Below are 25,230 nucleotides of genomic sequence, written 5' to 3' on the forward strand. Positions count from 1 at the left end.
TTCCATTTTGTGTCTGCTCTATGAGTCTCACAGTCTGATGTCTTCACAGTTTTTAGCGTTTGGTCCAGTGGGCCCATAGGAATAAACACCTACGAAGAGTAGTGTGTCTTTGGAAAGTCCTTTAAGGCATTTCCAAGGATTTGCTTTTTGGTTTCTTTCTTTCTTTCTTTTTAAATATTTTTGCTTTTAAGGACCCCATGGGGGGCCTGGGAGAGAAAACAGACTATCTGGGAAATTTCAAGCTCTTGATAATAAAAATGGTAATAAAATCTCCTCCGGCTCCTGAGGCTTCGCAGAGGGGATGTTTATGGTGGATGGGGTTCCCCTTCTCCTGCGCAGCTGGTTACAAGGTTGTGCGGTTTCCAGTCCTGCGGAGCAGCTCAGGTTACCGCCTCCGTGGCCACGGCGGGGGAGGGCAGCTCCGACGGCCGCGGCAATGGGCAAGAGATCAGGGTCTTCCCATCCCCGCGCCTCGCCCGTTTCTGCCTGGTGCCCAAACGGGATGCCTCATCCTACTCCCCAAACGGAGCGGATCACACACAGTCGCGTTTCATGGTCTTTCCTGCTGCGGTTTTCCCGGGGGCAGGTATTTCCAGCGGCCGGCCTTCGGCAAGGGGACAGAACTTAGGAGTCAGCCCTCTGACTTCGTACAAAGACTCGCTTCTCCTCAGGGCATATCTGGGTGGAGCGAAGCGGCCGAGGGGACCACGACAATGTCCCTTTGCTTCTCGGACCGATGACCGGGCCTCCAGGGCCAGGGGCACCCGGGACCCCAGGGCAGGGCGCAAAGTTCATACCGCAACCCCGCCACCCGCCCGCGCCCTGCCAGCCTGTTGGGGTCAGACCTCGCAGGCCAGCAGCCGCGCTCGCCCCCGCGGGGTCCCCTTTGCGCTGAGCTCATCTCCTGCAACGCCGCTGCCCCAGACCTTGCGGGCCATTTGGTCCCGGGGATGGGGCTCGTCGGGGCCGCGGGGCAGCCCGGATGAGAGGATGACCCGGGAGCTCCCTAGGGGAGGAGTGGAAGGAGCAGCTCCGGGCAATCCTGGCCAGGAGCTTTTACCCCGCCAGCCGCGCTGCTGCGGCTGCCGCTGCCTTAGAAAACTTAACGAGAACCAGATGTGGTGGCCACTGCCGAACTTTCTCAGAGCCGGTGATTGGTCCCCAGCCGAGGGCCTCAGCCAATTAGCGTGCTGGGTGGGCCTGGAGTCCCGCCCCGCCCAGTCGCCCGCGTAGATCCAGGTTCGAGGCTGGCGCGGCGCGGAGAGTGGGCTGGAGGCCGGGGCGGGACGCGCTGTGTAGCGGGGAAGCGCACGGCCGAGCGAGCATGGAGGGAGACCGGGTGGCCGGGCGGCCGGTGCTGTCGCCGTTACCAGTGCTGCTGCTGCTGCTGTTGCTGCTGTCGCGGGCCGCGGCGCTGCACCCAGACGAGCTCTTCCCATACGGGGAGTCGTGGGGAGACCAGCTTCTGCAGGAAGGCGACGACGAAAGCTCAGCCGTGGTGAAGCTGGCGAACCCCCTGCACTTCTACGAAGCCCGATTCAGCAATCTCTACGTAAGTTCAGCCCCCTCCTGGCACTTTTCCCGCAGCTTCTTCCCAGGGGTCGCTCTCACGGAAACCCTGCCTCCAGAGGGGAGGAAACATCCCCCACGCCCGGAGCCCCCCAGCACCCTTGCGGTGGGACCCGGCCAGAGCGATGCCGCTGCCTGCCCCGCTGCTGAAGGGGAACAAGAATGACCTGCAGGGGAGAGCAAGAATTGTTCGCAGCCACGTACGCGCCCCAGGCAGAAAAGGTGGCGTTGCTAAGGGCGGCCAGCGGGCTTTGCAGTTAGGACCGCGAGAAGGCTGTGCCCGTCTGCGGAGCTGGGGTGTTCCCTCCTCAGACCTGGAGGCTTCCTCTCCGGGGACATGGGGCTCCGGGGTTTTGAGAGGAGTGAGCAGATAGGTAAACGAGTTGTAGGGCGCCTGGACCTACTGCACCACGGTTGGGGTAAGGGGAGCTGGGACAGTTGCAAAAGTTGCGCTTGTTTCTCTGAATCCAGACTCCCCCCAGCCGGTGGGGAAGGGGAGGCTTTTTGCCTAAGTCAGTTCCCTTCCCTCCCTGCGCGACAGGGTAGCGTCCTTGGGCTTGAGCGACCGTCACCTTTTTGTCCCTGTCCTCTCCCAGGTGGGCACCAATGGCATCATCTCCACTCAGGACTTCCCCAGGGAAACGCAGTATGTGGACTATGATTTCCCCACCGACTTCCCGGCCATCGCCCCTTTCCTGGCCGACATCGACACGAGCCACGGCAGGGGCCGAGTCCTGTACCGAGAGGACACCTCCCCGGCAGTGCTGGGCCTGGCCGCCCGCTATGTGCGCGCTGGCTTCCCGCGCTCTGCGCACTTTACCCCCACCCACGCCTTCCTGGCCACCTGGGAGCAGGTGGGCGCTTACGAGGAGGTCAAGCGCGGAGCGTTGCCCTCGGGAGAGGTAAGTGACCAGGGATATTTGACTGCTGAGGAAATTGAAGGATGGGCTTGAATTCTGGGGCTGCAACCCAGGGACTGGCTCGGAGTTGTTTCTGAGCCTACTCTTGCACTGAACCTGACGTTGGAGGTAGCGGGGCTGGAGTGGCTTGGAAGTGAGGAAAGATGCTGTCTCTAAGCATCTTCTGAGACCCTGGCAGGTGGTCACTCCATTGCGAAAAAAATTGCTTAGCGGATGTGAGAGCGGGAGTGCAGATGTGGGAGCCCCTTTGAACATAAGGCAATTTACTGTTTGGTTGCTTATTTTTAGAACCATCTCTAAGTATACAACAAGTATGTCCAATTATATGTTCATTGAAGGGAAAAAAATCAGAAAATACAGAGAATTTTTAAAAAGAAAACAACCACTCATTTTCCTACCACTGATAAACATTTTTCTGTGTACATTTTCAGAGTTTTTTCTTCTGTATATCTTTATTGCTGTCCATTAACAATGATGAGTTTACACTACACGTATTGTTTTATAACTTGCTTTTTTCACAGAATAGTGTATTGTGAATATGTTTCAATGTCAATAAATGTATTTGTACAACATCATTTATGATGATGCATACTACTGTATCCTGCTATAATCCTGTATAATACAGAAGATTTACCACAGTTTACTCAACCAGTGTTCCCAGGGGCCATTAAGGCTTTTTCTGATTTTTCATTGTTATAAATAATAGCATGAATTACTTTTTAAAAAGCTAAATCTTTGCACATGTTCTTAGTTGACATTCCAGGAAGTGCAATTGGTAAGTCAGAGAGGATGCACTTTTGGTAAAGTTCTTGATAACTTCTGCCTAATTGCCTTCCAGGTACCAGTTCACATGTTCCTTAGTTTATAGGAGTCTGCCCTCAATGTGCTTTACAGTCTCTAGCTGCGGAAAGTAAAAAATCCCAGGCTCCCGGTCTTTAGTCTTGTCATCAACATTTGAAGTCCTCCAAATGGATATGAGTGGGGCCAGGGCGGCTTGGTAAATGGTGAACTGCCTCATTCCTGAAGGAAGTAAGGGCTTGCTTCTATGAAATTAGACCTGAATCTAAAATGCCATACTCCAAGGGCTGAAACCATATGATTCATCTCAATTTTAACTTACGGAAATGTTTCTTCACTACAGAAGGATGGTACATGCCCACTGTAAGAGGTGAGGTTACGTGCCCATGTCACTGATCTCTATCTTGTAAGGATGCTGTGATATATATCTTTTGTATGAGGACTCTTTTTTTTTTTTTAATTTTTGAGGGTACATAGTAGGTGTATATATTTATGGGGTACATGGAATGTTTTGGTACAGGCATGCAATATGTAATAATCACATTTTGGAGAATGGGGTATCCATCCCCCCAAACATTTATCCTTTGTATTACACACAATCTAATTACACTCTTAGTTATTTAAAAATGTACAATTAAGTTATTATTGACTATAATAACCTGTTATCACAGGTTATAGTCATCCTGTTGTGCTATCAAATGGTAGGTCTCATTCATTCTCTATTTTTTTTTTTTTTTTTTTGGTGCCCGTTAACTGTCCCCACCTTCCGCTGACCCCTACTACCCTTCCCAGCCTCTGGTAACCATCTGCTTACTCTCTTTGTTGCATAAGGACTCTTTAAATGCAAGGTTTTTGGAATTAAAACTTTTGTCTGGTCCTTTTTTGGGGGTGGGGGAGGTTTAGGGTAGAAAAGATTTGTAAATTCCAACTCTCTTTTACTTTTCTAATTAAAATCCACTTGCAGACATTGCCATGTGCTAGTTGGCTTCAGAATGTTTCATGAAGAAAGGAGGATTCTGTTTGGATAGGGGATGTTCTTTCAGTTACGCGTGTTGAAGGTTTGTCTGGTATTTTAAAGAGCTCTGGAACTTGAGTTCTTGTTTTAATAGTTCTTTGGAGATAGATTTTGGCAAACAATGATGTAATTTGCTTGAAGGACTGAGTTCTACTTGGCCTTCTTAAATTTTGGCTTACTAACCTTATATTGCAAAGTTACTGGAAACTGGAAGATTCAAAGCAATGGCATCTTTGCCATTAAAAACAATCGCAGTTGGTGCCCGTTTTCTCCGTGGATATTCCTGTCAGGTGTGACCAGATGTTGCACCTGATATTGCAGGAATATCAAGGTGTAATTGTATCTGAAAAAAAATGTGAACAAATAGTGTTTGTCAACTCAGTAAATCTGAGATTTCTTAAACTGTCATAGGTAGTTCACAGAGCAAAAATGTTATGGTGTAGACCTTTGAAATACTTACCAATGGAAGACGTGGAGGACTAGTGTTTACTTTAGCTGTGCTTTTTTGGGGGAAAGAGGAGTGTTTTGTTTTTGTCATTTTAGGGATGGGTTTAGAGACAACTGAGTTGTATAGATCTCTGTGGTGTGGGGAATGTTTTGTTTATCTGGAATTTCAGTTGGGTTGAAAGGGATAAAAAGAATGGATATTGAGAATGAGGTAGCAAGAGAGATTGTTCTGAGCTAGAACATGACCTGGGAGAAGATTGAGAGAGCTGGGCCCAGAGAAGTGGATGAAGGAGTCACAGGCCATAACAGAAGACAGATGAGTGGAAGGTTGCCTGCTATGGTTGAATATCTGTCCCCTCTGAAAACCGTGTTGAAACTTAATCCTCAATGTGGCAGGATTGAGAGGTAGAGCCTTTGAAAGGTGACTGGGTCATAAGGGCTTTGCCCTCATGAATGGATTAATTTATTCATTCATGGATTACTGGATTATCATGGAGTGGGACTGGTTGCTTTATAAGAAGAGGAATTGAGACCTGAGCTAGCATATTAGCACACTCAGCTTTGTCGCCATGTGATGCCCTAAGTGACTGGCACTCTGCAGTCACCACTGACCAGAAGGCCCTCACCAGATGTGACCTCTCAACTTTGGACTTCTCAGCCTCCATAACTGTAAGAAATAAATTCCTTTTCTTTGTAGATTACCCAATTTCAAATATTTTGTTGTAAGCAACAGAACACAAATTAAGACATTGCCCAATGGAGGCCTCCACGTGGTTGGGGACTGAGACATGTTGACTTGGTTCAAAGGTTGATAGTCATTGATGGAGGTTGTTGGATTTCACAGAGAAAATGAGGGGTAAAAGCAGGACTTTTTGTAGCTTTTTGACTTCTGGAGACAAGGTTTAGAAGAGGGGAGGTCTACAGCCTATGCAAGAGAGTTCAGCCTGAGTCTGAGATATCACTGTGAAGATGAAGAGAATAGAGACATATATGGAAATTGGTTAATGCTGAACCATATATGGAAATTAGAAATGCTGACATTTTGCTGAAGAGTATCAGGAAGGAAATAGTATTAGGGATGTGATAGTACTCAGCATTTGTCTTTGAATTTTTGGCAGGATCTATAGGATTTAGTGCAGTAAAATAAATGAGAGACAGTCCTGCATGTGACAGTGTCCTACAGGCAGTGGGAGATGAAGAACTATGCTAAGGAATGGAGGTTAGTGTTCACAGCAAACACTGGAGGCCAGACCCAATGATCCTACAGCTCTAGAGGACATGTGTTCCTGAGGAAGATGACAAAGAGAACTTTGTGACCCCTATAATAGTCACTCTAATGCTTCATTTTCATTTTCATTTTGATAAGCCTCTATAGGCAAGCCCCTTGAAGAAAAGGATGTCACTATTCTGATTTTTGGCCAGATAGCTGCAGTTAATTAAATGAATTGCAAAATTTAGAAATTCTTAGAGGGGTGCGTGTTGTATGCATCAGCCTGACTCTGATGAGTGTCACTTCAACATTGATTGGGATGTCCTGTACCTGGGAGGAAGAGTCAGGCTCTGGTTTCTGCAGAGGGCTCTGGCTTTTCTCTCTTTCTGATAACAGGGCCTGCAGCCACTCACCCTGATCCTCTCTGTGCTGCTCCTCTCCCCATGGAGGCCCCTCTCTCCTCTCTGGGATCCTGGGGGAGCTGGGAACCAGTGACTCGTATGTCGGGTTTGGCAGCCCATCTGAGGGCTTCTCTTTGCAGACAGAGCCTGTGCGGCTCTTGCAGAGGCTTGTATCTAGGAATGCGAGGACCTTTCCTGTTTGGAAGCCAGTCAAGGGGTTTTTTGAGAGGGGGAGCCCTTCAAGACTTCATGAAGTGGGCTCTTTAGCAATTAGATGTAGAATTTTGTAGAACCAACTGAGAACTTTACAAGTGATCATTTAGTGTGTGGGTGGCTTTTAAACAGCCAAACTCCTTTGGCATGTACTTTGGGATCATAAATTCTACTTAAAAGAAAGTTACTTCCTTCCTCTGATATTTGCCTATTTTGGTGGAGACAAAGCAATTAAATACTTGCCACCCATAATGAGTGCTCATCTCAAGGATAGTATATAGAAGATGTTGAGTAAATTTTAATTGAAATGAATTTGTTGGCTGGTTGGCTGAATGAATGAATAAAATAAAGTGCTAAATGCCCACAGTGCACAGCAAAAAGCCAGACTCTCCTCTTCACAGCTCTGTTTACTTCTCTCGTCCCCCCTTCCCCATCCCCTTCAATTCTTCACAGTCTCTACAACCTCCTTATCTTACAGAATTTCTCTAAATTTAGAAGAGGATTCTCTCCTGTTTCACATTTATTATGGGAGATCGGTGCCAGGAGCTTTGAAAACTTAGCTTTTTACAATGGGTTTTTTTTTTCTCCTTTTTCGAGTACTTTTCTTTCCCTAGTAGATTTTTCTTTATTCTGACTAATGTACAACTCTGAAGTTATTGAGTCCACATTAGTTGATGATGTAGACTATCTTACGGATAGACATGAGGCAGAACAGCCTTTGTTTATATTTGGCAGTAGTTGTGGCTTCCTAGCACTGAGAAGCTCTAAAAACATTTCTTGCTTTTTGTTTCTGGAAAAGTCAAGCTTTGCTGATGAACAATGAACAACTGGAACAATAACAAATATACTAGGCACCCTGTTACTTTGTGAATTGAATGAATGAAAGAAGCAAAGCAAGATGTTGTTTTTTCTGGGTTAGAGAACTAAAAGAATGGCTGATTGTATTTTATTTGCTCTTGAAGAGTGTGTTACACATATGTTTCTTTGTCCTATTAGCAAAACCTCAAAACCCTACCTTGAAATTAAACATTGAAAGGAAAAATTAACATTAGAAAAGAGCTAGCACAACTGTGGGAGTAGGCTTAGAACAAAGGGAAGAGCCCATTCCTTCCTTGCTGTTTCCTTCAGTGAAATGTGATGTTCTTCTCTGTGCCCGAGTTTGTCTGTCTAGCAGAATGGAGAGGTAATGATACTTACCAGTAAATAATATTTCTAAGAGTCACATTATTTATGAAGTAAGTTGTGTTTTAAAAATACCTTTCCAGTTCCTTACTAAATTGTAAAAGTAGTGTGATTTAGTGAGAGAGAGAGTTTCAGAGGCCTAAACATAACACCTTTTTAGAGAATCAAGCACTGTTAACAGATCTTTAGGAGGAGTGGTCGCTGAATGAAGGTAAAGGCAAAAATCTCATCTTGTTGAAAACATGAGGGTAGACGGAATGTTAAGGAGTGATCCTATAAGGACCTGGGTGTTGAATTGGCAGCGGATTCAGGCTCCTGGTCTCTCTCTGGTCTGTGTTGGCTCCTGCAGTGTTTATAACATTCACCGGCTGCCTCTGTGACACCTCCCAACCCCCATCCTGAGGTCCTGGACACACACACCCCCTTCTGTGGCCTCTACCACCTTCTCCAGTGACTCTCCTACAATTTCAACCATGACTGTTTCCCTGTCCTACACCATGAGACTCTCCTGGGCAAAGTCTGTCCTTTGCTCCTTCGCATCCTCAGCATCAGCATAATGTCTGGTGGCTTAAGTAAACTTGGCTGTTTGAATTAGTGTACAAATGAATAAATGAATAGTGTTTACAAACATATAAACAACTAACCAAGCATAATGAGGTGAATGCTCACTGGAGATGCTCATAAAGGCGTTACAGAGGTTCAGAGAACAGAAATTATTCTATAATCACAAACACCTCCGAGTGGCAGCATTTGAAGGTTAGGAGGGTTTCTAGGCACAGGGAACCATAAGCAAAGTGTAGAAGCATCCAAGGACATGGTGCAAATGGGGACTATTAAATAGTCTGACAAAGATGCAGTGGAACTGAGCCTGGGAGGGACGTATGCAGCCAGGTTACAACTCACCTTGAATGACACGTTGAGGAGGTGTTAGGGTGTCCTAGGGTGCGGGCTGTAGAGCTGGCTGGCCCACCACCACATACTTGCCACCTGACCTGAGGAAGACCTGTTAGCCCCTGTGTCTTTTTCTCATCTGTGAAATGAGGATAACCCTGATGCTCGTATGAAAGTGTAGATGGAACAGGAGAGAAAGTGAGGCTGTGAGACAGTAAGGAGGCCTTTTGACCAACTAGGCCTAACACAGTGCCTGCCCATAGTGGGCATAAATGGATGAATGGATAAATGAATGAATGAATGAATGAATGAATGAATGACACCAATGAGAGGTGCCGAGCGCCTAGGGTTATAAACTAGGGCAGTGACTGCAGGATGGACAAGTTAATTTTGCTGATTGCTCTTAGCGCTGAAAGAGGTTTGGGTGAGAGAAGTTTGAAAACTTAAAAGTGTATATATTTTTAACCTACGTTTTACCTATGCATATTTCAAGTATTAATCTAAATTGACAAATGGTATTTGCAATAATAAATAATATCACTTATGAAATTATATTAGTAACTTGAGGAAATTTTAAAGAAGATGACATTTAAAAACAGTTTGGAGGAATCCTGAGAAAGGGGAAAATTCTTTGCACTTTATGGTGCTTTGCTTGCATTCTGTTTCTTTCTTCGTTTATTTGTTTTTTTACAGGACGTTTCTCTCTCTCTCTTTTTTTTTCTTACAGCTGAACACTTTCCAGGCAGTGTTGGCATCTGATGGGTCTGATAGCTACGCCCTCTTTCTTTATCCTGCCAACGGCCTGCAGTTCCTTGGAACCCGCCCCAAAGAGTCTTACAATGTCCAGCTTCAGCTTCCAGCTCGGGTGGGCTTCTGCCGAGGGGAGGCTGATGATCTGAAGTCAGAAGGACCGTATTTCAGCTTGACTAGCACTGAACAGTCTGTGAAAAATCTCTATCAGTAAGTAACATTGAGCTGAAGCCCTTTCCTATTTGAATAGAAGGACTTTTAGGAGGTACCTGAACACAAGTGACCATAAGACCATTAAATAATATCTTGGTGGCTTCTAAGCAAGGCATCAAGTCAAAACCGAGAAACTAGATTAAACCCTGGAAGGATCAAGTTCACCAAAACATAAAAGGTCCTTTATTTTTCCTGCTCTATTGGGTATAGATACTGGAAACAGAACAGTATGTGTGTATATTTGTAGAGCCACTGAGGCTTGATATGAAAAACATTGCTCTTGGAACCACATAAAAATACCCAGTCATAAACCGCCCTGTTTGAGGTTTTCCAGATTAATCATTTCACAGGAGGAAACACTGTGATTTAGTCTTTTGGACAGATACTGTTAAACATTAAATTGAGTAATGTAATTTGCAAAAGAAATAACTAAGATTTGTAGGTTTCCGGAAGTCTGAGGATGTCTCTCTGGCTTCATTACCTAAAGTGAATTGAACCCATTCCTTAGATTCATCAGTGTCTGCCCATAATGGGCATTTAACAAATAGATGGATGAATGAATGAATGATCCAGAGGGCTTACTTAGCTAGTGTCATAATAAGCTCTTCTGCATTTTGCCAGTACAGATAGTGCCAGTAGGATATTTATTGACTTCAGGTTTTTTGGGGGGGGCGCATGAGGGGGATAGGGGTGCCCTTGCTTTTATTCATTTCTTGAATAGAGAAGCCAGACAGAATACATTGGTTACTTCCTGGCCTCCATTAACTGCTTCTCGGCTTCATTTAATCAGTTCTGGGTAGGTATAGAAACACCTTATACTTTTGCATGCCATCTGCTCTGCTCGGCTACCAGAAAGAGACCACTATAGCCAGATTTGGTTACTCAGAGCTGACATTTATTGAAAACTTACTATTTGCCAAGCATCGTGCTAAATACTTTCCAGATGTTATCTTAATTAAAACTCACAAGAATTGTAGGTTAGCACTACTATTTTCCCAATTTTACAGAGGAACTTAGGGAAGTTAAGTAAATTGCCTATGATCTCAAGGTTAAGTGATGAAGCCAAAATCCAAGCTCAAGTCTGGAGTGCTGAACTACTTATTTTCTCTTATGCTGAGTCCTTGTTTCCTTTCCCATCCTTATGACCCACATTGGGCATCTTTAGGGCTCCATCTAGGCTGCCACTTAGTCTGGATTCTGGAGCAAATTCAGTTCCTTACTTTTCCTCCTCTGGTTCCACCCTCCTCTTCTACTTGGGAGCTCATAGATTTATTATTCCTCAGGCATTATAGAGAGGTGACAATGGCCAAGCACATGGAATACAAAGATTTCTAAAACACTGGTCCTGCACACCAGCAGCTTGTACCCTATTAGGGTTGATAGACAAATAGATCAACAATTACAGAGCCCTGGGTAAGTGCTGGCATCTACACAGGAGACAGGAGACAGTGGGGCCAAAAGACCTGTGGGAAAAAGCAGTTGTGTTCCCTGAGCAGAGCCGTAAAGGTCTCTTGGAACTAACACTCACAATCATGTGTGACACACAAACACACAGACAGCATTTCCATCTAACCCCTTTCATGCCTTCCTTCATTTTTATCTTTGATACTTCCCAGAAATCTCTGAATTGCTTGGCGAAAGCAGAGTAAGATATGGGGCCAAATGACTCATATATTTTTCTTTAGTGTAATGCATGCTTAATACAAACAGTAAAGCACAAGCAATGCAGAATAATGTGAAATAAAAGAAAAAGTTACCCATAATCACTGCTTCAAGTGATAACGAGTATTAACGGTCCTTCTATAGCATTCAGGTATATACAAAACTTTTTTTTTTTTTTTTTTTTTTGAGACGGAGTCTGGCTCTGTCACCCAGGCTGGAGTGCAGTGGCGCGATCTCGGCTCACTGCAAGCTCCGCCTCCTGGGTTTACGCCATTCTCCTGCCTCAGCCTCCCGAGTAGCTGGGACTACAGGCGCCCGCCAACTCGCCCGGCTAGTTTTTTGTATTTTTTAGTAGAGACGGGGTTTCACCGTGTTAGCCAGGATGGTCTCGATCTCCTGACCTCGTGATCTGCCCGTCTCGGCCTCCCAAAGTGCTGGGATTACAGGCTTGAGCCACCGCACCCGGCCAGGTATATACAAAACTTTTAAAACCAAAATGATTCTTTTGCTATGTAAGTGGTGTTCTCACATGAATATCTTCTCGTAGGGGTCTTTCAGTCAGATGTCTGTCTGTATTACCATTTTAAGGTTATAAAACATTGTGTCATATATGTATAAAGACAGCTTATTAATGAACATTTCACATATTTCTGATTTTTCTTGTTATAAATATCATTGCAGTAAACAGCATAGTAAACATTGCTCACATTCTCATTTCTCCCTAAAATAAATTCTTAAAAGTGGAATTGCTGAGAAAGGGTATATGATTTAGAAGTCGTACATTTCAGATTGTCAAAGTTACTGGTCTCTTTTCCTTTCTGATTTTGGATCTTGGAGTTATTCTTAGGAGGAACTTCTGTACATCAAAATTTTAGAAATGTCCTTCAATATAATCTTCTATTCTACTTTTCATTATTTAAATTTTCAAAAATATACAGAAAAGTGGAGAGAATAACTAAATGAACACCCAAATGCCCATCACCTAGATTTACACATTGTAAACATTTTGCCATATTCATTTCTTTGTTTGTTTAATTTTTTTTTTTTTTTTTTTTGAGAAGAGTTTCACTCTTGTTACCCAGGCTGGAGTGCAGTGGCGTGATCTTGTGCTCACTGCAACCTCCGCCTCCTGGGTTCAAGCGATTCTTCTGACTCAGCCTCCCAGTAGCTGGGATTACAGGCACCCACCACCACACCCGGTTAATTTTTGTATTTTTAGTAGAGACAGTATTTCATCATGTTGGCCAGGCTGGTCTCAAACTCCTGACCTCAGGTGATCTACCTGCCTCAGCCTCCCAAAGTGCAGGATTACAGGTGTGAGCCACCGCACCCGGCTTGTTTAAGTGTTTTAAAGTAAGTCACAAACATCATGCCAGTTCATTGCTACATGCCTTAGTATGCATCTCTCAAGAGTAAAGTTAGGCTGGGCAAGGTGGTTTTAATCCCAGCGCTTTGGGAGGCCAAGGTGGGAGGATTGCTTGAGCTCAGGCATTTAAGGCCAGCCTGGGCGGCATAGCGAGACCTAATCTCTACTAAAAATTAACAAAATTAGCTGGGTGTGGTTGTGTCCACCTGCAGACCCAGCTACTTGGGAGGCTGAAGTGGGAGGACCACTTGAGCCCAGGCGGTTGAGGCTACAGTGAGCCATGATCATACCACTATGCTCCAGCCTGGGTGACAGAGTGAGACCCTACCTCTAAATAAACAAGTAATTAAGAGTAAAGTTATTTTCCTAGTCAATTATTTTCTTCCTCGAATTTGTCTCACAACTGTGAGCTCAAAGGTCATAAATTATATAGTTCATAATGTTTGTCATACTCTTCCTCTGCAAATTTAAATATGAATTCACACGTGTATATTTTGAAATCATACTTTTCTATATTCTGGAAGACAAGACAGTCGTTAATAAGTATTTATGATGTGTAGGGCCAGTGATAGGCATTTTATTTATTTACTCTTTTGAGATGGAGTCTTGTTCTGTCATCCAGGCTGGAGTGCAGTGGCATGACCTTGGCTCACTGCAACCTCTGCCTCCTGGGTTCAAGCTTTTCTGCAGCCTTAGCCTCCCAAGTAGCTGGGATTACAGGCGCACAACATCACACATGGCTAATTTTTTTGTATTTCTAGTAGAGATGGGGTTTCACCATGTTGGCCAGGCTGGTCTTGAACTCCTAACCTCAGGTGATCCACCCACTTTGACTTCCCAAAGTGCTAGGATTACAGGCGTGAACCACCACGCCTGGTCAGTGCTAGGCATTTTAATGTGGTTTTCTCACTTACTTCTCCTAACAACCCAGGAAGGAAGGCATTGTCATCCCATTTTGTAACCCAATTTTCCTTTCTAGAAATAAATTAAGAAATCTAGAAATAAATTAATAAATAAAACTCTTCCTATTACTAAGTTTTCAGATGACCTTGGGTTTTTAAAAGAAACTCAAATTGGTTACTTTTCCATTATGCATAGTGACAAAACCCAGGATAGTGATTTATATATAATTAGAAGGTTTTTTTTAATTTAGCTTTTATTGACCATAATCTGTATTTTTCCACTTATTGAAGATTTTATAGTTTGTTTCTAACTTCAAGAGGAAATTTCATAGTTGTAACACCTCTAATGTGATAATAAACTCAATATCCTCAGCACTTCAGAATTTTCTCTTACTGTCTTTAGTTTTCCTTATTTGCTTACCAATAAACACCAACATTAATTCTTATGAACTTAACAAATATGTATAGCATATTGCACACAAAATCAGTTTCTCTTTCTATGCTTCTCTTTCCCTAAATTTATCACAACAGTGACCACAACATATACGTATACATACACATGTACACACACACATACACACAAGAGAAAGACATTTTCAAATTATACTGAAAAATATTGTTACTATAGAAATCCACATGAACATGATGAATACCCACCCAAATGAAGAAAGATATTTTGTTCTTATACAATTCAGTGAATTTTTTATTATCTTATTAGCCATTGACTCTCATTCCTCATTGACTGACTTTTGAGGTAATTCCATTGCTTGAGAGAATTTGAGCCTAGTGTTTTGTATAAATATCAGAGGAGTATACAAACTGGCATTTTCAACATAGCCAGACCCTTGTTCACTCAAGTTTTCCCATATTTTCAGAACTCCTATGTAGTTGTTCTCTTTAGGGTATATCATTGACTAAAATAACTAAATATTGGGATATTTGGAAACTGAATGGAGTCCATGTTCTTTTCTCATGGAAGAAATGAGAGAGCTGTTTCTAGAAGCTTTAAAAGACCTCTAAGCTACTTTCTTATTTGCTCCTTAACTTTTTCCGTGCAAAAAATTTTTTTTTAGGTTTTGGCATTTGTATTTCTTTGAATTTTTTTACGTTGACTCACCGTTCTTTGTGGATTAGCGAATTGGTTAGTTCAAGTGAATAAACAATGAAATGTCTTTAATATTCTGTAGAGTAATGATAATTCAGATGCTTATTGACTGCAGTGTGTGGTATGGTTTTCTGTCATAATATAACGTAGATGTGTAGAGCGTGGGCTTTGGTGTTAACTGAATTCGGAGCCAGTTGTTTGTTACGTGACTTTCAGAAGATCAGTTAGCCTTTTAAAACCTATGTTCTCCTCTATAAAGTTGAACATGATCACCTGTAACTTGCAGACTGTATTGAAGAATGTGAAACACTTGGCACAGGGAAGGGGCATCACCAACTCTTGAAAGTATGTAGTAGTCATTCGAGTGTCAGTATTTGGTAGAGTTTTAAGCATACATTTTAAAAATGTGTTATAAGTTTCCAGACAAGTGGAGGAAGGATGAAACATTCCTACATTCCTTGTTTATTTTCAGATAGCCAGATTTTAGATAAACCATTTGGATTGTAGAGCAGATTGCTAATTTGATGGTCTGGCATTCTGTGGCGTACAGCTTTGAAACATAATGTTAAATAAAAGGTAGTTCACATCAAAAGTCCAGTATGATCCTTTTAGTTACCATGTAAGTCTGCTTTTATTTGGTTTTATATACCAGTGAAAACTGAACCTGATCTTAATAGCCTTTCAGGTTGTTTGGTTTTTGTTTTTTTGAGACAGGGTCTCACTCTGCCACACAGGCTGGGGTGCGGTGGTTGCAGCCAAAGCCCACTGTAACCTGGAACTGCTGGGCTCAAGTGCCCCTCCCACCTCAGCCTCCTGAGTAGCTGGAAGCACAGGCGTGTGGCACATACCTGGCTAATTTTTTTTAGAGAAGTGTTTTGTAGAGGCAGGGTCTCACTCTGTTGCCTAGACTGGTCTCAAACGCCTGGGCTTAAGTCATCCTCCTACTTTGGCCTTGCAAAGTGCTGGGATTATAAGTGTGAGCCACCATGCCCAGCTGTCTTTCAGTTGGTTGTTCACCTTCTAGGAAGGTGGGTGAATGGACACTTTTGTTACATTTGTTACAACGACTGTTTCCTTTTTATTTAGACTAAGCAACCTGGGGATCCCTGGAGTGTGGGCTTTCCATATCGGCAGCACTTCCCTGTTGGACAACGTCAGGCCAGCCGCAGTTGGAGGAGACCTTTCCACTGCCCGCTCTTCTGTTCCCCTGGGACGTTCCTTCAGCCATGCTACAGCCCTGGAAAGTGACTATAATGAGGACAATTTGGATTACTATGATGTGAATGAGGAGGAAGCTGAATACCTTCCGGGTGAACCAGAGGAGGCATTGAATGGCCACAGCAGCATTGATGTTTCCTTCCAGTCCAAAGTAGATACAAAGCCTTTAGAGGGTAGGATCTCCCCTCCAGATTCTGATCTGTCCTCCCCCTTGCATCCAACACCTACTTATTGGCCATTCTATCCTGAAACAGAATCTGCTACCTTGGACCCTCACACCAAAGAAGGAACATCTCTGGGAGAGGTAGAGGGCCCAGATTTAAAAGGCCAAGTTGAGTCCTGGGACGAGAGAGGCACCAGAAGCCCAGCTCCACCCGAGGTAGACAGAGATTCACTGGCTCCTTCCTGGGAAACTCCACCACCGTACCCTGAAAACAGAAGCATCCAGCCCTACCCAGATGGAGGGCCAGTGCCTTCAGAAATGGATGTTCCCCCAGCTCATCCCGAAGAAGAAATTTTTCTTCGAAATTACCCCGCTTCAGGTCACACTACACCCCTAAGTCGAGGGACGTATGAGGTGGGACTGGAAGACAACATAGGTTCCAACACTGAGGGTGAGTGCATTAGAAAACTGGGTGCTGAGGTTTCATCTTAACCTTGCTGGTTTTGCATAGAGTTGTGATTTTTCTCTTAAGTGGGTAGGTGAAAAGTTTAGCAAAAAGAAGATTGGATCTAATTTTTAATCCCTGTGTTTCAAGAGATAGAGTAAATTTCCTTTGCCAAATAAATCTTGGCAGGCAGATTCTGTTTGGAATCTCTTGATCATTAATAATGTTTTTTTAAAAATATGGGCCTCATGAAGTGAGTGGGGGAAAACTGGGTTTGTTATGCCAGCTACGCTCTCAAGTGTAAAGAACTATTTCAGTTTGAAAGTTCAGCAAAGGTAAAACATTTTGTGGCTTCATACACATTCCAGTGAGGGATGGGTTTGTGCTTTTTAAAGTGGTGAGTTGTGCTGGCTCAGATGAACAGGCCAGATTCATACTCTGTTGTGGGACAAGCCTAGCACTTCCCTTGGTTGGGGAGATATGCTTGTGATGTGTGGGAGAGGAGAGCCCGCAGGGAAAGAAAATGACTAAACACCTGTGTCTGTTGTCATTTCTGGTTCATGGCTGTGCAGCTGTGGCATGCACCTCCCTGGAGCCCTGTCCTCATTTCATGACTCACTGATCGGACTGAGAGGCGAGGAGGGAGATGCCGAGAGCAGGTGGTGGTTAATTATCATGGACACGGGGCCTATGTCAGTCTTCTAGTCCTCGTCGAGACTTGTCATGCCGCTGTTTCTTCCCCATCAGGCATGGAAAGATGTGAATGGGAAACTGACCCAGATTCACTCCCATTTGTTCCAGGGACTGCTCATCTGACCTCCTGATAGGAAGAAAGAGGTCAGAGGTGACTGCTTTGTTCTGAATCTCCATGTTTTTCCACCTTTTCTGTTTCCTGTCACTGTTGTGGCTAAAACATGGCTGACCTAGCAGAGAGCACCTTTTGGGTTCTGCTCTGGTATTATCTGCAGGATATTGCATGGAGAAGTACTAACTTCAGGAGGGAAGAAAATAGTTTCTGACTAATGTGGCGTTGTATAAAGATTCGAGGGAGTACATTGGTGTCAGCCTCGGGTTTGAATCCGGGCTACCAAGCTGGCTGGGTGATGAAGTAACCTATGTAACCCATAAGCCTCTGATTTCTCATGACTTTCTTGGGAGGATTCAGTGAGACAGGGTATGTGAAGTTCTTGGCTTCATGTCTGCACTCACTGGTTCTTAATAAATAGTGGCTGCTGTTACTAATTTTAGAAGATTTAAAACAGTGGGAATGGGGTGGAGGATGGGTAGAGAATGAAGAATGTGCGTATTAAAGAGTTTCGCGTTAATTTGTGCCTAAGGGGCCACATTTCCATGAAGTTGAAGATGTAAATTTTATTGGAAGTCTTTAGAACCTTCAGATCCTTCTGAGAATCTCCAGAATTTAAAGTATGAGTTTCCTGTAAGTACATTTTAAAGCCAAGTATCCAAGATTTTCACAAAGGGATTTGAGGTAAAGATGCATTCCTGAATGGCCTTCTCATTTGTGGGTTGTGATTTCCTTCCCCAGGAAGAGCGTGGGAATATTAAAAAGCAGATCTATGGAGTCATGTATTAAAGGGTTAAGAAGGGACTGCACACCCTGGTTCGGGCTCTGAGAGCTCGAGATCACTGGAGTAAAGGGCAGGAGGCTTCAGGAACCAGCCGTAGAGTAGAACAGAGGCACAGCTATAACCGCTGTGGGGCATGAACTATGATATTTTATCACCTGCTGGATGCAGTCCACTATAGACATCTTGGTAATGGCAAAAAATGCCTGTGAAAAAGCTGGTTAATACACATTTGGGGGAAAGAAATCTAACTAGAAGTTGAAACTTAGACAAAAAAATCCAGTTTTTTTTTTTTTTTTTTTAAAGGAATTTAGGGGGATGTGTGAAGTATAGAAGCACGCAATTGTTAAATACTTTTGAGGGGATGCAGTGACCATTTTTTTCACATAAAACATTGGAGGCTCAGAGGTCTATCTGGTAAGTGTGGACTTCCTCTGGGAAGCTGTGGGGTGGCAGTGGCAGGGACATAGAACATTGCACGGTAGTAAGGACCCAGCCATGTGGCGTACATCTGGCTTTTTCTACTGATGGAATAGAAAGCACATCGTTTTGGTGCTGGGTGGACTTGACCTTGACTCCCAGCTCTGCTATGCGGTTTGGGGCAAGACATAGAGTCTGTTGGACCCTTGGCTCTCCTCAGCCCTAAAACAGAGTTAATGAAGACCTCGTCATGTACTTGCGAGAATTGAAACTGAGCCTGGGAAGCACCTGCCCAATACATTTTAGTTTCCCCTTGAAGCTTCAGGGTAGTCATCTTGCTAAACCAAGAAATCAAGATTTAGTTAAAGGCCCAGAAAATATCACTCCTTTTTACATTTTTTTTTTTTCCCTTAGGGACTCATTTTACAGACCTTTCTTTTTGTTCAGAAATTTAGATTTTTAGATCATGTCTACACCAGGCAGGAATGTCCCGGCCACACTCGAGCTCTGTCTTCCTAGGCCACAGAACAGCAGTAGGTGGATGTGCAAGCATGCTTTGTCTGAGGAGTCTTGTTTCCAGGGAGCTCTGGTAGTTTTGTTGTGAAGTCAAAAAGTTACCCAAGCACCTGCCATGTACCTGTCTCTGACTCGGTGCTAGTGGAAGTTTTGGCTGGCATTTGCTGAGTGCAGCCTGCTGCTCTAAAGTGGGAACTTGGCATTAGATTGCATTATTACGGTTAGTCCTCAGAATTGTCCTGTGGGGAGTTTGAGACCAGCCTGGACAACATAGGGAGATCTCGTCTCTATAAAAAATTTAAAAAATTAGCCAGGTGTGGTGGTGCTCACCTGTGGTCCTAGCTACTCAGGAGGCTGAAGTGGGAGGATCACTTGAGCCCAAGGGTTCCAGGCTACAGTGAGCCATGATTGTGCCACTGCATAGCCTGGGCAACAGAGAGAGATACTGTCTGAAAAAAAAATTGTCCTGTAAGATAGGCACTATCATCCTTCCCATTTTACAGAGATGGAAACTGAGCTTGGGAATACTTAGCGACTTTTCTAGCAAGGGCAAAGACTGCAACAAAGCCATGAAGAAATTAGAGAAAGCTGTAGGGTGACACAGAGTCAAAGGCACTGTCCAGGAGCGTCACTGCTGTTGGGGAAGTCATTGTGAGGAAGGAGGGGCTTGAGCCAGGCCTGGGGTCGGAGTATGAAAGGGAGAATTTGTGAGAACATGAACAGAGAAGTGACAAGAGCGGAGGTGCAGAGGTGGGAATGAGGAGGGAGGAAGGGAGTGAGAGAGACAGAGACAAAGGTTGATGAAGGCAGTGAGGTGAGAGAGTTGGCAGTGAGGGCTTCAGTTGCCTGGGACCATGGGACTGCCTGTGTTGTGAGTAGAAAGGAATGAGGTTTACCAATAGGGGTCTTAGTTATTCTTAAGCCTGCTGAGGTGGTGCTATATGCAGCTTAATTTAATCCCAGTCTGCATGATGAGTTAGGAGGAGGGACACCTGGTTTTCAGAAACCTCTTGTAGTCCCACTCCACTTTTGGCCTTGGGAAAGGCTACAGGAGCATGTTGCAAGCTCGACTTCCACCCTGAGAAGAATTCAAGCAGGTTCTGCTGCCAGTGCAACCCTCCAGGTGCCAAAGACCATCCGCTGGGTGCACCTCCAGGTTGCAGAGGGTCTGCGACCAGGAGTCCCCACCGCCCCCAATACCTGTGAAGACACCTGTATGAGGAGATTCCCTGGTAGGGCCCCTCTCCCTTCACCAGAAGTGAAGAGAGCCTGTTAGTGTCATGCCAGCAGTTGTAAAAGGCCACCCCCAGGGACCTGATCACTGTTTGCCAACAGCATCGTTACATGCCACACACATACATCAAAATTAAACAAACATGAAAACTGGATGAAAAAGCTTTCCACTGTTTTTTCATTATAAAGTTGGATATGGTTTTCCTAACTAGTCTGTCATTCTGGGAGATGGAAAAACTTAGAAGAATTTGTCCTGCAGTGAAAATGCCCATTCTTTTTGTTTGAGGTAGCGGTAAAAACTGTTAATAGTCGCTCCAGCTGTCCTGAGGCAGCCCTGTGCACGAAGCCTCCCGCGTCCCTCTGTGTTGGCCCAGTGAACCCGGTCCACACCATGGAACCTCCCCTGTGGCTGGGCCAGGGCCCTCCGTGAAGAAGGGCAGGCTGGCCAAGGGCTGCAGACAAGTGCTTAAGTGTTTCTGGGAAAATGAAGATTGAAAGGTGGCTCAGAACAAGTGCAGAGGAGAATTTTGTTACAAACTCCCAGTTAGGACAAGTCTCAAGTCCTTTGGCAGGGCATTTCTTTCTTTCCTCTGATGTATCCCCACCCCATTTTTCTTTCTATTAAGGACATGAGAAAAGTTAAAAAAAAAAAAAAAAGCATTAAATGGAAAAAAAAAAGTGAGATTTAAAAAGTCTTCACGTTAAGAATCCTTTAGCAACTATCAAACCTCAGTTAACAAATGCGTGACAAAATGAGCTCATTCAAACCTGGCCGGCCTCCACCTTCCCGCTGTGCCCTGAGGTGCCAGCAGACCTCTTTATGGTCTGACTCTCCATGGCAGGAGCTTCCTAGAAGAGTGTGGGTCCCAGAGGAGGCCATGGACTAGAAACTGTATTTCTCAAAGTGTGGGGTCTCATCTACCCTCCTCTCACTCAGCTGGGAACATAGTTAAAAACACTGATTTCCAAGCCCCTCCTCTACCTTCTGAACCAGAATCTGCATTTTTAAGTCAGCTCACTCCTTCGACTCCTCCAGGCCTCTGCCCAAATGTCTCCTTCTCCCAAGGTCTTCCCTGATCATACTATTTAAAAGAGCCAAGTGCACCTGCCCTCTCTCACCCTCTTGTCCGACCCTGCCATATTCCTCTGCACTTCAGTGTTTCTGATGCCCCCTCAATCTGATGGGATTTAGAGCCAGAAGATTAATCTCTGTGGGCCTCAATTTTCTCATTGATAAAATGGAGATAATATCTTACTAGAATAGGAAGAAGTGCATGAAAATACACTCAAAGCCACGATAGGAAGGGACATACAAATGACCACCGAAAAGAAAAAGTGCCACTTTTCCTTGGATGTGTTCATTGCACATCTCATCTAGCTGGGATCCAGATCTTGATTCCCAGCCTTCAAGAAGTTCAGCCTCTTTGAGTTTCACTGCAATTCCCATAGAAATTTGAGCAGTCACGTCGGCTGGAGGTCTGGCTTTTCTTGCCCTGGATAAATAGCTGCACATGGGCTCAAGCACTGTTCTAGCTCCAGGTCTCCCCCTTCTTCAGGGAAGGGCTATCTGGCTGCTGTGCATCTGTTACCTTCACTAAAGAATCTTCACGTGGTATTCTTGTGGATGGATGCCCAAGTGGGCCGAGCCCTGCTTCTCAGATGGCCAGGAATGAGCACAAGAGCATTTCCTAACATTCTACCCACCCCAGGCGCTGCTAATTGCTCAGATTAAATTTGTTAACGACATTAATGAGCAACACCTAGCTCAGAAATCCAAGGCTTGTGAGTATCCCAAGCCTTCTATCAACATCAATTGGTGTGAGAATCACTTGTGGGGTGGCTAAAGTGTAGATTGCTAGGATGCACCCAGAGAGTGGAATTGGTAGGTCTAAGGTGGGCCCTCAGAATTTGCATTTTTAACAGAAACCTCAGGTGATCCTGATGCCATGGTCCCTGGAATCCACCGGGAGAAATGCAGCTCTCCATGTGAAGGACTGCATGGTGCTGTGCTGAGGGTGTAAGTTGTTATTCACCCCTTGGTGAATTTCCTTGATGCCTCATGCTGTTGTCAGAACTGAACCCCACAAACGTGCTCCTCCTCAGTCTCCCTATCTCAGTAACTGGCAGCCCCACCCTTTTGGTTTCCCATATCAGGACTATCATCCCACATCCAATCCACCAGCAAACCTTCTTGGTTCCACCTTCAGAACATCTAGTGCTTCCCATCTCACTCAGATGAAAGCCCAGACCCTTCCTGTGACCTCTGAGACCCTGCTTGAATGACCCAGGCCACCTCTCCTCTCACCATCCCTCCCACATGCCCACACACCCCTCCTGCCTGACACAGCACCCCGCCTCCCCTCATCTGTGGGGTTCACTCCCACACCTCCTGGCCTCTGCTCAGTCACCTTCTCCCAGGGTCTTCCCTGACCGTGCTATTTAAAAGAGCCATGTACACCTGCCCCCTCCCACCCTCTTGTCTTTCTCTGCTGTATTTCTTTGCACAGCTCTTACACATCCACCCCACTAAGTAATTTACCTGTTTATTGACTACTGCTGGGATGTGAATTTTTGTCTCTTTTGCTGCCTGCCATGTCCCCAGTTTCTAGACTAAGGCCAGGTCTATAGTGAATACTCAGTAAATATTTGTTGAATTAGTGAATGAATGAACAAAAATTGTGAGAAGCATTTACCTTTCACCTAACAAGCTGCCATTGTAAATGCTAAGTGTGCAAACCTGTGTGTGCACGTGGGCATGAAGGCAGGCGTGGCAGAGGGATTATAAATGGAGCCTTGCCTGCCCCCCAGATTAGGGGCTGATCCGTCGTCTTTCCTTCCTGTGGCTATTATGAAGCTGAAAGAGTGTGTGTTCTTGGCTCAGTAAGTATCATCCTAAAAATACAATATCCCACAAAAAACTGTTTAAAAAGACTCCCAGGTTAGCTTACCAGGAACTAGTTAACCCATTGTAATTACAGTTTAAGTCTCATAATAGCCTGTCATGGGAGCCTACTCATTGTTATAATTTCTTTTTCTATGATAGAAAAATGTAGTCCAGCTTCCAATCTATTTATAAACCTTTGCACAGTTGCACTTGTAGGTTGCTGGCTGCATCGCCCTGTCTCTTTTTACTTAGATAAAAGCTATGACTCCACCTAGTTTAACTCTCCATATCTATACTGTCTGTCCTCCATCTTCACTCTCCCTGTTTCATAATTCAGCCTTAGAATAAGAATTGGGTTGCAGAATAAGGCTTCACAAAATAACTGAAATAGGATACAATCCGTGCCTGTTGTTTCCTTAATTTGTGGGTGGAACAGAGTGTAGAGTTTGGATTGATTTCTATCTGAATTTTCTGAAAATGGTTGCACTTTTTTTTTTTTTTTTTTTTTTTTTTTTTTTTTTTTTTGAGACGGAGTCTCGCACTCTCGCCCAGGCTGGAGTGCAGTGAGTGGCGTGATCTTGGCTCCCTGCAAGCTCCGCCTCCCGGGTTCACGCCATTCTCCTGCCTCAGCCTCATGAGTACAGGCGCCTGCCACCACGCCCGGCTAATTTTTTGTATTTTTAGTACAGACGGGGTTTCACCGTGTTAGGCAGGATGGTCCTGATTTCAGCCCCCCTCGGCCTCCCAAAGTGCTGGGATTACAGGCGTGAGCCACCGCGCCCGACCAAATGGCTGCTCTTTAGACCTGTAGCAGATTGCCTTTTTACTTGGCGTTCAGAAGTGCATTAAGAAGAAATGCGACTTTTGGCAATGCAGGTGTGAGGAAAAGGTGTTCTACTTATTTTAGAGATGAAGAAGCTGAAAGACAATTTGCAGTCTCCACAGAGCCCCTGAGGGAGGGCTGAGGTTGAGTCCTAGAGCTGGGCGCTTTCTGCAGTCCCCATTCCTTGCGCTCTGGGAGAAAGTCCTGATGGCCTTTAAGCCATGAGCACACTGGTGAGTGTGAGTGTGCGAGTCCCTCCAGGAGCTGCTTCCTTACACTTAGTTGTGAATTTCTGAGCTGTAGAAACCTGAGGTTTTGACACATCCAAGTTACATTCATTTCTTTTCGCTCCAAATTTTTTTTTTTTTCCCTTTCTTAATAGTGATAGTTTTCTTCACAGCCATCTATTTTACCATAATCCATCCTGGGTTTTTTTTGTTGTTGTTCTGCCTTGAGTTTTATATCATTTTCTATTTAAGTTAAGCTTGTCATTTTCTTGTTTAAATAAAGTTGAGTCATGCCTAATTTCCTATTTTTATCAAACTGGAATTTCTTAGCCAAGTCATCAAGGCCCTATACTAAATCTTGAGTCATAACTTCATTCCTACTATGTTCCAGTCAGATTTTCCACTTGAACCGACACTCTCTGTCCTGCCAACCCTCAGCTTGCTGCTTTCCCAAGGATCTGCAGGCAGCTCTCCAGTACTGTCCAAAAGTTAATGCCGCTGCTGCTACTCTCATTTCTTACCTGTGCTGTTTTTCAGCATGCTGTAATATTCATCTAGATAATCTTCCCTGCTTGCTTCTATCATTAAACCCGGTTTATAAAGTATGACTCGAATTATACTTGAAGTCTGTGCTGATGAACCCCAGACACGTGGTCATCCCTAATCTAGTGGGCATCCCTAACCTAGTGCTCATGATCTCCGTACTTGGCTCCCAGTGAAGGGGTGGTGGAGAGCAGCAGTTAAGATTCTCGAGCTAGATGTCCTAGGTTCAGATCCCACCTTTGCTACGCACTGCCTTTGTGACTTCAGGCACTTTAGTCCACTGTGCCTCAGCTTTAACTGCAAACAGGTTAAAAAATTGTCCCTGACCAGAGTGGTGGCTCACACCTGTAATCCCAACACTTTGGGAGGCCTAGGTGGGAAGATCACTTGAGCCCAGGAGTTCGAGACGGAGACCAGCCTGGGCAATGCAGGGAGACCCCTCCCCCCAACCAACCCACACCTACTGAAAAACAAAGTAGGCAGGTGTGGTGCACGCTTGTGGCTGCAGCTACTCAAAAAGCTGAGGTA

At 44.6% G+C, this 25,230-nt stretch overlaps 1 protein-coding gene across 4 annotated transcripts in view; it reads left to right on the forward strand.

Annotated features, from left to right (window-relative positions):
* Nucleotides 1–1,258: 1,258 nt before the first annotated feature.
* Nucleotides 1,259–25,230, forward strand: part of LOC105481822 (nidogen 2) — a 63,760-nt gene continuing 39,788 nt past the window's right edge. For 2 of the 4 annotated variants that reach the window (XM_011741574.3, XM_011741575.2), the window contains exons 1-5: nt 1,259–1,552; nt 2,166–2,471; nt 9,374–9,606; nt 15,731–16,035; nt 16,117–16,476. In XM_011741574.3, coding sequence (XP_011739876.2) covers nt 1,325–1,552; nt 2,166–2,471; nt 9,374–9,606; nt 15,731–16,035; nt 16,117–16,476 — 1,432 coding nt within the window. In that variant the 5' untranslated portion in view covers nt 1,259–1,324. Of the gene's footprint in view, nt 1,553–2,165; nt 2,472–9,373; nt 9,607–15,730; nt 16,477–25,230 lie in introns of all 4 variants that reach the window. The other 2 variants (XM_011741571.3, XM_011741573.3) reach the window with 1 other exon arrangement.

Source organism: Macaca nemestrina, chromosome 7 (assembly GCF_043159975.1).
Source record: "Macaca nemestrina isolate mMacNem1 chromosome 7, mMacNem.hap1, whole genome shotgun sequence".
Taxonomy (NCBI): domain Eukaryota; kingdom Metazoa; phylum Chordata; class Mammalia; order Primates; family Cercopithecidae; genus Macaca; species Macaca nemestrina.